The sequence below is a fragment of the Daldinia loculata genome, assembly GCF_022478755.1.
Source record: "Daldinia loculata strain CBS 113971 unplaced genomic scaffold F4817scaffold_10, whole genome shotgun sequence".
Classification (NCBI taxonomy): Eukaryota; Fungi; Ascomycota; class Sordariomycetes; order Xylariales; family Hypoxylaceae; genus Daldinia; species Daldinia loculata.
Window position 1 is genome coordinate 619,449 of NW_026054864.1, and position 14,842 is coordinate 634,290.

The 14,842-nt window shown below is 48.3% G+C and overlaps 6 protein-coding genes across 6 annotated transcripts; 2 read left to right on the forward strand and 4 right to left on the reverse strand.

Annotated features, from left to right (window-relative positions):
- Positions 1 to 451: 451 nt before the first annotated feature.
- On the reverse strand, positions 452 to 3,456 carry F4817DRAFT_330305 (uncharacterized protein). Its single transcript, XM_049302376.1, has 3 exons — positions 1,883 to 3,456; positions 1,122 to 1,823; positions 452 to 1,065 (listed from the first exon to the last, which is right to left on the reverse strand). The coding sequence occupies exons 1-3, from the start codon at positions 2,809 to 2,811 to the stop codon at positions 504 to 506; spliced, it is 2,193 nt and encodes a 730-aa protein (XP_049161579.1). The 5' UTR covers positions 2,812 to 3,456; the 3' UTR covers positions 452 to 503.
- A 647-nt stretch (positions 3,457 to 4,103) lies between these two features.
- On the reverse strand, positions 4,104 to 6,187 carry F4817DRAFT_330307 (Clavaminate synthase-like protein). The gene is made up of 3 exons (XM_049302377.1): positions 5,670 to 6,187; positions 4,920 to 5,563; positions 4,104 to 4,766 (listed from the first exon to the last, which is right to left on the reverse strand). Exons 1-3 carry the CDS (start codon positions 5,993 to 5,995, stop codon positions 4,252 to 4,254), a joined length of 1,485 nt encoding a protein of 494 aa, XP_049161580.1. The 5' UTR covers positions 5,996 to 6,187; the 3' UTR covers positions 4,104 to 4,251.
- A 265-nt stretch (positions 6,188 to 6,452) lies between these two features.
- Positions 6,453 to 8,467, forward strand: F4817DRAFT_330309 (ATP-dependent RNA helicase eIF4A). Its single transcript, XM_049302378.1, has 4 exons — positions 6,453 to 6,832; positions 6,894 to 6,962; positions 7,033 to 7,391; positions 7,451 to 8,467. Exons 1-4 carry the CDS (start codon positions 6,721 to 6,723, stop codon positions 8,102 to 8,104), a joined length of 1,194 nt encoding a protein of 397 aa, XP_049161581.1. The 5' UTR covers positions 6,453 to 6,720; the 3' UTR covers positions 8,105 to 8,467.
- Positions 8,468 to 8,641: 174 nt separating this feature from the next.
- F4817DRAFT_330310 (uncharacterized protein) lies at positions 8,642 to 10,487 on the forward strand. The gene is made up of 3 exons (XM_049302379.1): positions 8,642 to 8,999; positions 9,054 to 9,818; positions 9,871 to 10,487. The coding sequence occupies exons 2-3, from the start codon at positions 9,101 to 9,103 to the stop codon at positions 10,260 to 10,262; spliced, it is 1,110 nt and encodes a 369-aa protein (XP_049161582.1). The 5' UTR covers positions 8,642 to 8,999; positions 9,054 to 9,100; the 3' UTR covers positions 10,263 to 10,487.
- Positions 10,460 to 13,322, reverse strand: F4817DRAFT_330317 (dipeptidyl peptidase). The gene is made up of 7 exons (XM_049302380.1): positions 13,021 to 13,322; positions 12,756 to 12,957; positions 11,422 to 12,689; positions 11,237 to 11,332; positions 10,909 to 11,172; positions 10,766 to 10,821; positions 10,460 to 10,671 (listed from the first exon to the last, which is right to left on the reverse strand). Exons 1-7 carry the CDS (start codon positions 13,121 to 13,123, stop codon positions 10,552 to 10,554), a joined length of 2,109 nt encoding a protein of 702 aa, XP_049161583.1. The 5' UTR covers positions 13,124 to 13,322; the 3' UTR covers positions 10,460 to 10,551.
- A 151-nt stretch (positions 13,323 to 13,473) lies between these two features.
- On the reverse strand, positions 13,474 to 14,720 carry F4817DRAFT_330319 (NuA4-domain-containing protein). Its single transcript, XM_049302381.1, has 3 exons — positions 14,506 to 14,720; positions 14,253 to 14,441; positions 13,474 to 14,166 (listed from the first exon to the last, which is right to left on the reverse strand). The coding sequence occupies exons 1-3, from the start codon at positions 14,638 to 14,640 to the stop codon at positions 13,897 to 13,899; spliced, it is 594 nt and encodes a 197-aa protein (XP_049161584.1). The 5' UTR covers positions 14,641 to 14,720; the 3' UTR covers positions 13,474 to 13,896.
- Between the last annotated feature and the right edge of the window lie 122 nt (positions 14,721 to 14,842).

Consider the following 14,842-nt stretch of genomic DNA (forward strand, 5'->3'; position numbering starts at 1 on the left):
TTAGGTATGTACATACATGTAACAGGGCTGAAATAGGGTGGGTGGGTTGTACATGCCTAACATAAACTCAAAGCTCAGCCACGATCAAATGCGCGGTTAGTAATCCCCAGGTTAAAGAGGACATGAGATAAGCAATTTAGAAGAGTTTACACGTACATAGGTACTAGTGTATTAAATACACCTAGACCTCTACTGCTACTCCACGGAGATGTCGCGACTTGGCAACCCATGTACATATCAAGTAAGGTACCTTACACAAAGTACTTATCTACATCAATTACATCATGTCTCCGATTAACGTCGGATGTCGATCCGGCCGTCGAACCGTAGCTCACTTCGTCCCGCGCGCCATGGTATTATGTAGCTGACCCCTGCTAATAGTCACATTTCGATATGAGATATTGTAGAAGCCATAGACCCCTAAATTAGGTAGCCAAGGACACTGGGACACTAATATAAGAAAGATTTCAACTTGCTTTATTCACTATATTATCTGCCACTAGTCACCGTCCCCTGTTACTAGGCCCCTTAGGAGGATCGCGGACGAGGAGCCTAACCTTTCCATCCCCAATTTCAACTCCTTGGCTTAGGATGTCAACGTCCTCTTTCGATTCCTCTTTCTCCTTCGAGCCCTCTCTTGCAAGAGACTTGTCCCAGCTTCTAGCGTCGATCCCAAGAATACCTCCCATGTTGTTCCGGTCCCCGGGAACCGAGAACTCACGGTACGCGTATCTCCACTCGTTAAGGAAGTTCCTGATAGCCTTACCCACCTTGTCTTTCCCGTTCTTGCTATGATGTCCGGTTCCGGTAATGGCGTACACGGGTCGAATTTCCTTACTATTATCTAGGAGAACTCTCTCGAGATACTCGACAGCCTCGTCCGGGTGGAGGCCGTGTAGGTCTACAAAGATCTCCGCATTGGGCGAGTTTTGCTTGTTGCGCTCCTCGTATAACTCTCGCGCAGCTTCTCGGTGAGCTTTTCGCATAAGGTCATTCTCGCTTTGACCTCGGAGACTAAGAGCCTTCGCCGCTCGAGCATCGTTGCGGTTCCAAGCCTGTGCGGCACTGAACCTAGAGTTAGCCTAATCAGGTACATATAACCACATCGAGGACCGACGAACCTCTGTAAAAACTTGTTCCGGAGGCCACCATGCTTTATGGCCTCCTGACGAGCCTTCAGGTAAGCTTTGTTTGCCTTATCTCCCGTCTCTAGCCACGGAATGTGCTTGGGCATGGAGATAGCCTGAGCAGCAGCACTGTTTTCCCCATTCTTGATATTAGTAGCACTTCCATTGCGGCCAAGTTTCTTCGATTCCTGTCGGCTAGACCCGGAACTGGATCCAGGTCCAGGAGATGGCGACATTTTTACGATATCAGCAAGAGAGCTTGGAGTGAAGTTCTCTTTATGACCATGGCCGTGCCCACCACGCTTACCATGGTGTTTTTTGTTAGGTTTAGCAGAAGCGGACCCAAGAGAGGGAAATGCGTCGTTATCGTCTATTGACGGTGCACTCATGCCTTCTTTCGCCTGATGCCGACTCCCAGGCCGCGAGCGAGGGCGAGAATTATCATTACCCCCGTACGGTTTCAAACCGGGTGGGGGTGTTACTCCAGAAGCTGGGTAGTTAAAACTAGCAGCATAAGGATTCAATTCTGGAGTGCCTGGCCGTAGAGACGGGAATGAGCTAAAATCCTGAACCTGTAGATTCTGGCTTTTCTGCGGTGTACCATTTTCATCCACGTTGAGGCGGTTTATGAGGTGGGCTGGGTCATGGGAGAAAATGCACGTGTCCCCGGCCAAGCAGTTGCCCGTAACCCAATACCTAGAGAGTTAATATATGGAAAGGGACAGTAGGGGGTAGGGGCAGTAAGCTAAACTCACTTGCAAAGATGATTGCTGAGATCATGACTGAATCGACAGTCTGCCCGGAGGCATTGGCCAGTAGATAAGTAGAATTTGCAGATGATGCCAGCTTTCCCCTGAGCTGATGGGGTTGTAGGCCTCCCATCTGGTGTCATAGATTTGCCGATTAGTACACTCTTCGATTCAGGAGTAAGTCCTGCAACATTCGTTGAGTCTTGGCTCTGAGACTCCATTATAGATGCAATAGTAGCACTAAGATCGTAGCCATGCATAGAAAGAGCTAACTCGATCTCTTCGTCGGTCTTGGATTGCCCGAGAATCGAGCGTAGCATATCATATGGTGTCATATCCGTCTGCTGGGCAGACACGTATTCAGGGGCTGCAGCGTTGAGGCCACTGGATGTGCCCACCGAGGAAGCAATACTGAGTGCATCATCACTCACTAACCAGTCAACATTTTCAGTCTGCAGGTCACCAAATATTTCTTGAGAGGGACTCGTATCATTCGCAAATTCGTAAGCATTTAGATTCGGGCTGTGGGGTATTATCGGCGCCGAGAACGCGAGTCGCGGAGATGGACGCGGAGATGAGAAGGGCGATACAGTAGAGGACTTGGTCCGGCTGAGGCTTGTCGGAACAAAGCCTGGCGGGGCCAGGGGGCTCACTCCTAACCGAGGAGAGCCTGACAAAGGAGTCGACGAACCCCGCCACGAGGCTGGAGAAGGCCGGCGAAGGATGGTTTGTCGTATCGGGGGAGGTGAGGTCGCACTTCCTCCCCCCTCGCGGTATCGCCATAGCACGTCGAGCACTGCATTCTCTAGGGACGAGCCGTTCAGGGGGGTCTCATTTTTCAGAAGCTCTTCGATCTTGTCTGTCTTGTCATCGTCGTCGAGGCTCGGGTCCTGCAGGACAGGAAGGCATATCTCGAACGTCTCGTCGGAAACCATGGTTAAGCGATGTAGAGGAGGCGGGTGATGTGTGTAGATGCTCAGAGGTAAGCAACTAAGTAAGGGGGTAAGTTGACGCGGCCCGGGTGGACGTTGATAGAATATATCGAGTAGCGTCGGCCCTCAGGGGATACGGTTCGGCCGGCGAACGTCAAAGCGTAAGCAAGGCGGGCTGGCGTATTAGAAAGTAAGAAATAAAGTATAGAATAAGCTATAGATTCCCCGATAGCGTATATGTGAGGTAGGTAAGAGGGGAGGAGATAGGCGCAAGGAACGCGAAAAAAAGGGCGGAGTGTTAACTAAAAGATGGGTGCCACAGAGAATAAGCGACTATTCGCATTCTGCAGATGCCGTGAGACGAGACTCGTGTTGAAGAAACAAAAATAAAGTCGTGGAAAATAAAAGCTCTGGGCAAAAGCAGGTGGTGGAACGAATGTGTACGGTGTACGATGTGTACGATGTGTACGATATACGATCAGAAGCGGAAAGCCTTCTTGGGATGTAGCTCCCAAGATTGGCTGGTTGCCTCGAAGTTGCACCAAAGTTGCACCTACGTGTCGCGGAAACAGGGAGGCTTCGCAGGCTGGCAGGAGAGACGTGGGAATCCAGTAAAGTTACAGGTAGGTAGGTGCTATGGACTTGTCTGGACGGCTTGATGCAATCAATGTGGGGGGGCTCAGCTAGGTAATATTAACGACCGCCAAACCATTACCCTATTATGAGGTAGGTACCTTAGGTACTTGGGTAAGGTTGTAAGCTACCACGCGAGGCGGTAAATGTACCTACCTGTAAGCTATTGGAAGACAGCCCCGCCAAGTACATATACTGCAGTGCAAGGTACTATTAATAACTCAAAGTTCTACTCGGGGGCCGGGCTTTGTCTCAGACGCTCCGTACCACTTACCTAGACTTCCACTTACCTAGACTTCGTAGATACATTATATACCTATGCTACTAGGTAGTTTCTAGTACGATATATCGCGAGGTAGGCAGGTAGCACGCATGTAGTTATTACAAGCGAATGCACTTACACCGAAATACAATATCTAAATACCTATTCGACCAACTTCTAAGTCATAAGATTTTATTTTAGGCCAACATTTTTAGACATGACAGAACACCGCCCAGTAAGACTCGGCGAAAATAAGGCGGTATAGGTACCAGCTTGTCCTGCTTGATATAAACTGCTGTGCCTATTCCGGAAACAGAGCGTACAATACACCGGAGAAAGGTTTACATACAGGGCGCAAGCCACCAACATTCTTTCCAGTGCCCCTCAGCCGCTTTTACTGTGAGAGGAAAAGCTGACCGGGGATGAATGCGGCCTTATCATCCAAGGGTCAGAAACGCCGACATACATATGTAGCTCTTGTGATACCCCCACGTCTAGTGAGGAGTTTTAAAACGGGGGGTTTTAAACATCTTATTTCATCGTCTATTCTAAGGTATCTCCTCGTCGGAGTCACCTCCAAAGCCGAAGCTGAAACCACCATCACCATTCTCATCGTCACTCTTCTTCCCGATAGCCTCCTCCCATTTTCTTTTCTTTGTCAAACTCCTCCGTTCTAGCTCGTCAAGAGCATCGTCAAGAAGTTTAGGGTAATCGGTCTTAAGCCGCTCTACGAAGAGGTCATATGGGCTTTCAATGTTACTTTTGAAGCCGGTCACTTGGTCTGGCTTGTCTCTAAGAAAAGAGAGAACATCTGCTAGGTGTGACTTAGGCACGAAGTTTTGAGTGAGGGCTATACCAGCCTCAAGGTTCACAACCAAATGCCACCAGCCGCTAGGCACGTGTAAAATCTCTCCCGCTTTGCAAACGCCTTCCACGCAGCCCGGTACCGCACGTGCTTCCGTATGGAACTCGAGTAACCACTCAGCTATGCTCAGCGGGCTAGTGACTTCACTGCTATCCTCTGAAACGTAGACGCCGGGAACCTGCGCTGTTGGTGGAAACACTGGGGAACAACAGTCAGTCTCTGCCGTTCATGAAAGGTTCAATAAATAAATACAAAGCAGCGAGGTCTCGCTAACTAACTCAAAGAGATAAAACCGTGTTCCAACGTAAGGGCAAGAGAAAGGGTTTGAAACAACCCTTAGGGTGTACGTACTAATCCAGTATTTCGATCCTTCCAAAACAGCATTCCAGGCGCTGGTGGCGTTCGGATCCTTGTGAAAAGTCGAACCGCTACGCTTAGGTCCGATAATGAGCCATCGATGAGCTGGTCTTTCTTCTCCAAGCAACTCGAATAAGTCCGGGCCAAAACACTCAGGGGGCCAGTATGCCGCATCTGTAACATGCCCGATCTGAATATTCATCTTCTCCGCGAAGCCCTTATCGAATAGGTATAACGGACTTTCATCCTCGTTATTAGACATGTATTCATGATAAACCGAGAATGGCCAGTCCACAGCTTCTGCGCGGAACTCGACGGCCGAATATCCCCTATTTAGCTCCTGGATGTTCCAGTCACCGCATACCGGCCAGCGTTGAATGCAATCTGTCAATATGAATGGCTTACCGCTCCAGTTCTGCGCGAAATCATCGTAGCCGAGTTGCTGCAACCTGCTGATTTGATTTGCCCGAGGAATACTGGATATATATTTCCCAAGAGCAATGTAGGTGCAAGCGAATGGCCTATGAATGACATCGGAAAAGACATTGCTACAGTCAATCCTAGGGCGCCATCCAGTGGGAGCTTTTAGAAGCGTGCCTCTCCATGAACCTTGCCAGGCGAGCGGCTGGGAGCCAGTCCTTCATATTTCATAGGCAAATCAGTGAGATGGCACTAAAGTAGATGGATTCCATCAAGGGGCTATTGATGACTGTCTGGGTTCACATGTCATAGCTTATGACTTACTCGAGAAATAATGCTTTCCAAAGTTCGTCGAGGTGACAAAAAGCATAAAGAAAACGACAAGTAAACCCGACGTCTTTCAGTGTCTCGATATCAAAATATTCGAGTATCTGCAATATCATCTCATCCGGAAGTCTAGCTAATAAACCGAGAGACTGCCGAGCCGTTGGACCAGATGCGAAGTATCGGTTCCCAAGTGGTTTGACGCCCATTGGATGAACTGGAATAAAATCTGACGGTATCCCAGCAGTTGGCATGTGTAATTCGCCTCCATTTGTTGGTGCACTCCCACTAACACCTCCTCGACTGGTCCCTTCTGCTAGTAGCATAGTCACTGGAAGTGATATGTGAACTGCCCGTTTAGGCAAAGTTCTTTATGAAAGAAGGCTTGTAATAACTTTGATGATCGGAACGCTTTGCCACAAGATAATACCAATTCGGTTTCAATGAGTCACAAGAGTTCGTGTGTCATCAATACTTGTATTCTCCATGCAAAGTTGCTCCAACCTTAGGTTTTTTTTGGGACTTGCAACCTTCAGTTTTGTGGAGCCTCAGGTGCTGTATTATCTTAACATCGTAAGGTTAAAAAAATCAAAAATCAAAAATCAAATAAAAATTTTGGAAAAGTCTGGGAAATCACGCCGCTTGCCGCTACGTAGAACCTTCCAAGGTAACCATTCCGAGCTAGAGCCCCGCATCAGGGTTTGGCCGACGTTTACCCCCACTCAAATTTTTTTTTACTTACCTCTTTACATCTACCTCATTGATCTTGGGCTTTTCCTCCCACCTTCGATTTTTCCAAATCGTCACAGATTAAATCAACAACCACAACGAAAAGAAATATCAGCAGCTGGACTTTATCGCTCTCTATTAACGAGAGCATTCACGTCCACTTCTTTTTACGTATTTAATTTCTACGAGGGACGACTTGCCAAAGTGCAAAGTTCGTGCGCCCATTTCTTACTTGACCCCACCAAGATCGTCGCTCCCAACCAACTCTTGAATTCTAAGCTGTGCTTGGAATTCGAGAAGTCGCGTCGATACATCTACAATCATGGCTACCGACAAGGGGCTCGAGGATATCGAGCAATCCCAGATCGAGTCTAACTATGACGAGACTGTCGACTCCTTCGATGAGATGAACCTCAAGCCCGAGTTGCTACGAGGTAAGAAACGCCAACTTTGAGACCACAAAAAAATTTGCGGTGAACTAACAATGTTTCAAAGGTGTCTATGCTTATGGATTCGAGCGTCCTTCTGCTATTCAGCAGCGCGCGATTATGCCGGTCATCAAGGGTATGTTTCCACCTCTATATTTCTACTTTAATATTATATGCGCAAAATATTAACCCAATTCCCGCGATAGGTCACGATGTAATTGCGCAGGCCCAGTCTGGTACTGGCAAGACCGCTACTTTCTCTATCTCCGTTCTCCAGAAGATCGACCCGAACGTCAAGCAGTGCCAGGCGCTCATTCTGGCTCCTACCCGTGAGCTGGCTCAACAGATCCAGAAGGTCGTTGTCGCTATTGGCGACTTCATGAGCATTGAGTGCCATGCTTGTATCGGCGGAACTAGCGTCCGTGATGACATGAAGGCCCTTCAGGAAGGCCCCCAGGTCGTTGTCGGCACTCCCGGCCGTGTCCAGGATATGATTCAGCGACGATTCCTCAAGACTGACGGCATGAAGATGTTCGTTCTTGACGAGGCTGATGAGATGCTTTCTGTGAGTACCGCCGTTTTCCCCTCTTTATCTACCCAACGACGCTAATAATTATCGTATAGCGTGGTTTCACCGAGCAAATCTACGATATCTTCCAACTCCTTCCTCAGTCCACCCAGGTCGTTCTTCTGTCCGCCACCATGCCCCAAGATGTCCTTGAGGTCACGACCAAGTTCATGCGAGACCCCGTCCGCATTCTCGTCAAGAAGGACGAGCTTACCCTTGAGGGTATCAAGCAATTCTACATTGCTGTCGAGAAGGAGGAGTGGAAGCTCGACACTCTCTCCGATCTCTACGAGACCGTCACCATCACGCAGGCCGTTATCTTCTGTAACACCCGTAGAAAGGTTGACTGGCTTACTGATAAGCTCACTGCCCGTGACTTCACTGTGTCAGCTATGCACGGTGACATGGACCAGGCCCAGCGTGACCTAATTATGAAGGAGTTCCGATCCGGTTCTTCTCGTGTTCTGATCGCCACTGATCTTTTGGCCCGTGGTATCGACGTCCAGCAGGTGTCTCTAGTCATCAACTACGATCTGCCTGCTAACCGTGAGAACTACATCCACCGTATCGGTCGTGGTGGTCGATTCGGCCGAAAGGGTGTTGCCATCAACTTCGTTACCGCTGAGGACGTCCGAATGATGCGTGAGATCGAGCAGTTCTACAGCACCCAGATCGAGGAGATGCCGATGAACGTGGCCGACCTCATCTAAGCAACGTATTCTTATTCATACTCAACAAGGCTAGTCTGTCTAACATTCAGGGTGGAGACAGAATGATGCGCGGTTCGAGGGTTGACCAAGAGGTCCCGTAGAATACATGGGTGGGGTGGCGATGATGCTCTCATCTAGCATCTTTCATTTTTCTATTAGCACGTCTCAGGGATGAGCCGTGGTCGGTACAGGAGGGAAAAGAAGCATCTAGGCATTTGCGGCTAGGCATCTAGCACCTAATACTGGTAATGCATATTGCCTGACGGTGGGAGGCTGTCATGGACCAGGCTATTGCTTATTTCCGCGTTGTTATGTACCTAGGTCGCTGATGCTTTCCTAAATAAACGTTCTGAATTTGCCAGTTAAACTGTTTTGCAATAGATGTCGTGAACCTGTCGAGTCGTTGATTGAGAGTAGATTGAGAGTAGGGTTTCGTATTACCCCCTACCTACCTTGACATATTAAGCTTGTAGTTAACTCATTATCAAGACGATTATCTACATAAATTTCTTAATTATCTGCGTTTATAGGTAAGTACATATGTCGATAAGTGTATTGCCGAGTGTGGTTAATATTCGAGGAAGGAGGAGGCAATGAGGTTTATATAACGTGCTTTCCTAGAAACCACAACCATTAGCTAAGACCCTTCCTTGGTTAAACCGACACAAACTTTCCTATTTCCTTCCAATCTCTTATTCTCTTATTTCTTTCAACGCTCTTAGTCATATAATTACTCATGCTGTGATCATTCATCCAGAATGCCAATGACGCACTCAGATTCTACTATAAGACCTCACATGTGTATTCCACCTCGGAACTACTATCGTTTTCTAGTAGCAGTGGGTGTAGCTGCACTTGCATAGCTGACCAGGACGCCCTACCATAGCGGTCCAAGGTTTGCAGGTTATCTTACTCATTACGACTGTCTTACCAATACATAGCCTTTCAGATTGCTCTTCTATAGTACACCCTGTATCGATCTCATACCACAACAATATGCGTACCGAAGAAGAAACGCAGAAGCTTGTCAGTATTGCTAGGCTCGAGGATAAGCTTCAGCAGCCCGGAAACCAATTGAACGCCTTGAGACTTCTACAAGCACTTACAGTAAAGGAAGTCTACGAAGCTAAGAGGCAATTAGAATTGGTCGAAGAAAGGTTCTGCAAGCTCCAGGAAGCCAATGTCGCAGAAGGTGGTCGTAATGAAGGCATCGAAAAGCAACTAGACGAACTTCGAAAGGATAAAGAAGGACTTCGTTCACTTATATCTGAAGCAGATGCGACTACTCAGAATACTAAAGACAGCCTTGAGAGCCTCCGCACAAAGGTTAGTGACGAATATTTTAAATTGACCGCGGACAATGCCAGGTTTGGGAAGGACATCAAGACTTTGAACAAACAGATTGATCGCCATCAAGAGCAACTATCCACCGTCGAGAGTGCCCTTGAGGATTTTCGTTCAAAGCTACCTAAGCCTCAGGATATCGCTACACTGAACGACACTCTAGCTCGCCTAGAACCCATGGTGAAATCCATGTACGACAAGATCGACAAAGTCTCTACGCTCACCCTCGAGGAAAAGGAGGCGTTGGCAGAGGCTATCAGCAATCAAGGCCGGGTCCGTAACTTTCTGGACACTTTCGTTCCTAAACAGGAGGACTTCTTCCAGTTTCTCGAGAAGCTCCACGAAGCGAATTCCCAAGCGGTATCGTCTGGTAAGAACTCACTATAGAGGTATCTGTCTAGCCGCTAACCTGACTATCTAAGAATCCTTCCTACAAGGAGCCGTAAACGAAGCCAGTTTCAACCATCTCTCCAACCCCCCGTCATCAGGACCACAACCACCCCTAAAAGCGGTCCAGATGCTCGAGCAGTACAACCACTTTAGCAACTCATACCGCATCAAGCGCCCGAAGAGCGAGACCAAATTCATCAGACAGTATCTCAAAAAGATAGACCGCAAGGCCGCCTGGTATATCCAGATGAAACTGCAGCAGGAATACCCCGACCTAGTTGAACCACTTCAGCGCGCGGAGACGAGTAATAAGATGGCTGTGATGATTTTCGTTGATATTAGTAAGTTGCGTTGGGACCATGTCAAGATCATAATGCGTAGAATTAATGGAAAGGAGTTGTTTGGCCTCCTAGAGGCTGAGTAGGGGGTTTGGCACGTCTGTGTCGAGTAAAAGGTCCAGAACTGCGGCGATGTAGTCAAGATTTGCTATAAGCTTATCCAGATGTAGCTGTGCTATTCGGTCGATCATAGATCTTATAGTCATTTAAAAACCCCTCACTGTCGTTAGTTAGCTACTAGATAATCGCCCTAGGAGTTAGATGCCCATGATAGAAAAAAACATTTGCACAATTTTGTTTCTTACTACTTAGCTATTTTGCTCTATCGGATTACCAATTTTATCATGATACAATGATACGTGCCAAAATAACTCATCAGATACCGAGATCCTCCGTGTCACTAGCCAGCCCTGTAGTGTCCAGGCCAGTCCACTTGTTAATCCAACCCAGGACTTCCTTATGCCAGACAAGCGAGTTCTCGGGTTTCAACACCCACTGGTTTACAGCAGTAGTTAGTAATCGCTTTGTTACGTGGGATGTATATACTATATAGTATCCCGATTATAAGTGCCCAGGGGAAAAGACTTACGTGGTTCTCATCAGGGAATATCAAAATCCGACTCGGCACGCCGCGTGTCTGGAGGGCTATTCACACAATTATGTACGTTAGCATACTTTACTAATACATCCTCCCAACCCTCCTTCGTAAGGTAGTAAAGAGTTAACACGCACTATTAAAAGCAGCCAGCCCCTCCGAAATCGGCAACCGGTAATCGAGCTCCGAGTGTATGACGAGCTGGGGGGTAGCCCAGTTCGCCGCGGACGCAGCGGGGTCCCAGCGGGCGTAGCCGTCGCGGTTCTCCCAGAGGGTGCCGCCGAAGTCGTGGGATGGGAAGAAGAGCTCTTCTGTCGACCAGTTGCTCATGGTGCTGAAGATGCCGTCGTGGCATACTAGGGCTTTGAATTTTCGGCCTAGGGGGTGGCCTTGGATCCAATCTGGGTTGGAGGGAGGGAGGGAGGTTAGTATTGTGAGAAAAAGAAGATTTGGGGGGGGGCTTACTGATCATGTACCCGCCGTATGAGGCGCCTAGGGCTACGGCGTTGTTCGTGTCGATGTACGGGATGTTATCAGAGATGTGCTCGAAGCAGTTTACCACTATAGCCAGCGTCCTTAGTTAGTTGCATGTTCTCCAAGGTAGACATATCTAAGACGACTTCTGTATGAAGTTGGAAACTTGTACTCACGATCGTTATACGGCCGTCCACCCCAATCCTGCGTAATCCCATCAGTGAACTTCTGTCCGTACCCAGTACTGCCCGTCGGATTCGGCATAACGGCAACGTAGCCCTGCTCCGCGAACACGGCAGGATTCCACCTCGTGCTCCAGCTCTGTCCCCAAGCGCCCTGCGGTCCTCCGTGGATAAGGAACGCCAACGGGTACTTCTTGCTAGGGTCGAAGTTGGACGGCTTCACGACCAAGGCGTGGACCTGGTAGTCGCCCGCGCCCTTAAACCAGAACTCGTCGACTTGGCTCTTCGTCAGGCCGAACGATTTCCCTTCCTTGGAGCTCGATGAGATGAGGCCTAGGTCTTTGGACTCGGGGTCGATGATGGAGTAGGAGGAGTTGTCGATGAGCGAGTTGGATGTGAGGAAGAGACTTCCGTCGCTCTGGGATAGGTTGTGGAAGTCGGTTACTGCCCCGTCCTTGGTCAAGGGTTGCGGTAGCTCCTTGGCCTCGAGGGGGCTCGAAGGGAGTTTGAATAGGATCTGTCGGCCCTCTTTTTCGGCTGTCACGTAGAGCTCCTTGTCGTCGTTGCTCCATACAATGCCTTCCGGTCGTAGGTCCCAGCCACCCTCGCCGTCTTCCGTCTTGTAAAACTCCTGCACGTTGCTTAGGTCTTTGATGTCGGGGATCAGTAATAGACGCCACTTGTCAGACTCGTACTGTCGATTCCTCATACGCTTGAATACTACTTTGGTACCATCGTGCGAGAACACCGGAACACCCGCGTAGCCTTGTAGCGCTCCTGTCTTAACGACTTGGGGTCGAGGGGGGTTTGCCTCGGTGAAAGTCTTGAGCGGTACGTAGTAGAGGTCGGTCTTAGTCCACAACGCAGGATTCAACTCCGGGTCCTTAGACACGAAGACTATTCCCTCCTTGCCGATATCATAATCGCTGGAATCTCCGAAAGGCGGTACCGGACACTCAAGCTTTGTGCCTGCTAGAGCATTTATTAGGTTTCGACCCCGTAAGCTCCAGTATTTTCCCTCTTTCTTCAGTGCTCCGTAGAAGAGCCCCTGCCTGTGTTTAGAGACGTACGAGTCCCAGTGTCGTACAAATAGACTGGTATAAACTTTGCCTGATGATAGGGGCTTCTTCTCATCTTCCGAGTTCAATAGCTTTCCTGATGATGTAGTGGGAGCCGTGGCGGCGAATGCTACTGTACCGTTACCGATATCCTTCGCCTTGATATTAGATATCGAGGTGTTGAAGATGGCAACCTCATATGGTCTAAGTGCACTTGTGAGTATAGTATTACTAGTAACTATAGAGACTTATATAAGAATGAATATTTACTCTGAACCGGGCTGAGTTGCATCTGCTACAAGGAGAGACGTCTTGTTGTCATCATTCTTTATGAAAATGAATTCAGTCTCGGAAATCCATGTCGGCTCGGTTAAAGTCGAGTTGTCAAATAACTGAGTCGACTGGTGAGATTTGATATCTAAGACCTTGATGGCATAGTCCTTGGAGTGAGTCTCGAAAGAGTATTGAGAGACTAAGAATGTATTAACTCTATTGTATGATTAGGACTTGTGTAGTTAGGTAGTTAGGGATATACCAGCAAATAGAGCGAGGGTGCCGGTGCTGTTAGGCACGGCGGAACTACGACGAGGGGCAGAGAGAAGCACCTCAGGGGTGAATTTGGTAGCCATAACCGTCATCTTGGATGAGAGTCTCGGACGATGACTTAGAGCGGGGGATTATTTCAATATATAAAAACCTGCAAGCTGCAGGTGGAATAAGTTAAAGTTACTTTCAAGCACAAGACATTCGACAAATCATCACAATATGTATTTCGTACTTGGGCTCTGGTTCATCAAGGTGTTTGTTATGATTGGCACTTACAAAGTGTTAGTGGGTAGGACCTTAGCCTTAGTTATGGAGATACCCAAACTAATAATAATAATTATTTGTTCGACTTTCGACCTTCCCCCGCACGTAGGAACGAGTACTCTTTAATTGCATAGTATTGCATAGTATTGCATAGTATTGCATAGTATTGCATAGTATTGCGTGATTCATAAACCGTCTTTAAGTCTTGTTATTCAGGTCTATTTTCTCTTTGGGTTATAAACAAGTCTACTTCTACAAGTCTGTATCTTCGCAACTATACACAGAGACACTAATATCAACATCATACCATTGTCTCGACGTAAATTCAACCTCGGTCTACTATTCGCAAACCTAGACACTGTCGGGTATCTCGACGGAAGACGGAAAATATAACGGCGCGAACCGTAAATCCCATCTCTTAAAAAAGCGCGTGAACATGTTTTTTGCTACATTCCCAATAAACGTGCTTCCTAATAAACCAACGCCGTCAAACTAGCCTTATGCCTATCCCTCATGAACGCCGAAACCACACTAGATAATGTTCAATGCCAAACATGTTAATCTTGCAACACACCTATGCCGCAACGGAAGGGCACAGACATCATTTTCGTGAGGCGCCAAAGTGTGTCCGGACTTTCTTAGCTTCGCGGGAGTCGGTCTCGCTGTCCTCTACATCCGCATCCTTGTCCTTCTTCTGGGTTCTCTTCTTGCCGGTCTTACCAGCTTTTCCAGAGCCCTTCTCGGTCGCGGTCGCGGACGTAGGCGTCGGCTGGTTCGATCCACTGTCCTTCTCCCTGTTTGCAAATGTTGTAGAGACGGGGGTCGGCGCGGCTGGTGTTGACGTTGCGGAGGGGGCTTCGGTATTATCGGGCTAGAAGGACGTAAGAATGTTAGAATGAATTAGATCGAAGCGTAAGTGGGACGGAAGTAGGCGCGCGAGAGATGGCAAAGACGTACGTGAAGGCTATTGTAGGAAATCGAAGATCGCGACCAGATATAATCCTCGTCCTTCAGCTCTCCTTGCTTGCGCTGAGCAGCAGAACTAGTCCCCTTGATGTAATTATCGAAGCCCTTGACGATGTTACCGAAGCGGGTATTGCTTAAGTATTTGGCCTCGAGATCGACGATACTCTGCTCTAGTTGTGCCTGTCATACCAACTTTAGCCACCGTCCCCCCTCAAACAGTGCCGGTAAACCCAAAGCGACTCACCAGCTGGCGCTCTTGCTGTTTCCGCTTACCTAGAAGCTCCTTGAGATTCTGCCGCTGCTTGTTGTACTCCGCGAGGGCGGCCTGCCGGTCGCCATTGACAGCTCCGCCGGTACCGGGTTGGACATTTTCGGTCATTGCGATCTTGGGTTGGCGACGCCGTTGAAATGGAGAGGGTTGAGTTACAAAAGGTTGAACTTTGGATCTTTAATCTTCTGTCATTCGAGAACGCGTATTGGCCTGAGCACTCAGCCTCCCCACTTGGTTATAGACTATTCCCATAAGAGTTTAACTCCTTTTTGTTTAGGTTAGCAACGGACCACTGCGTCACTAGTCTATC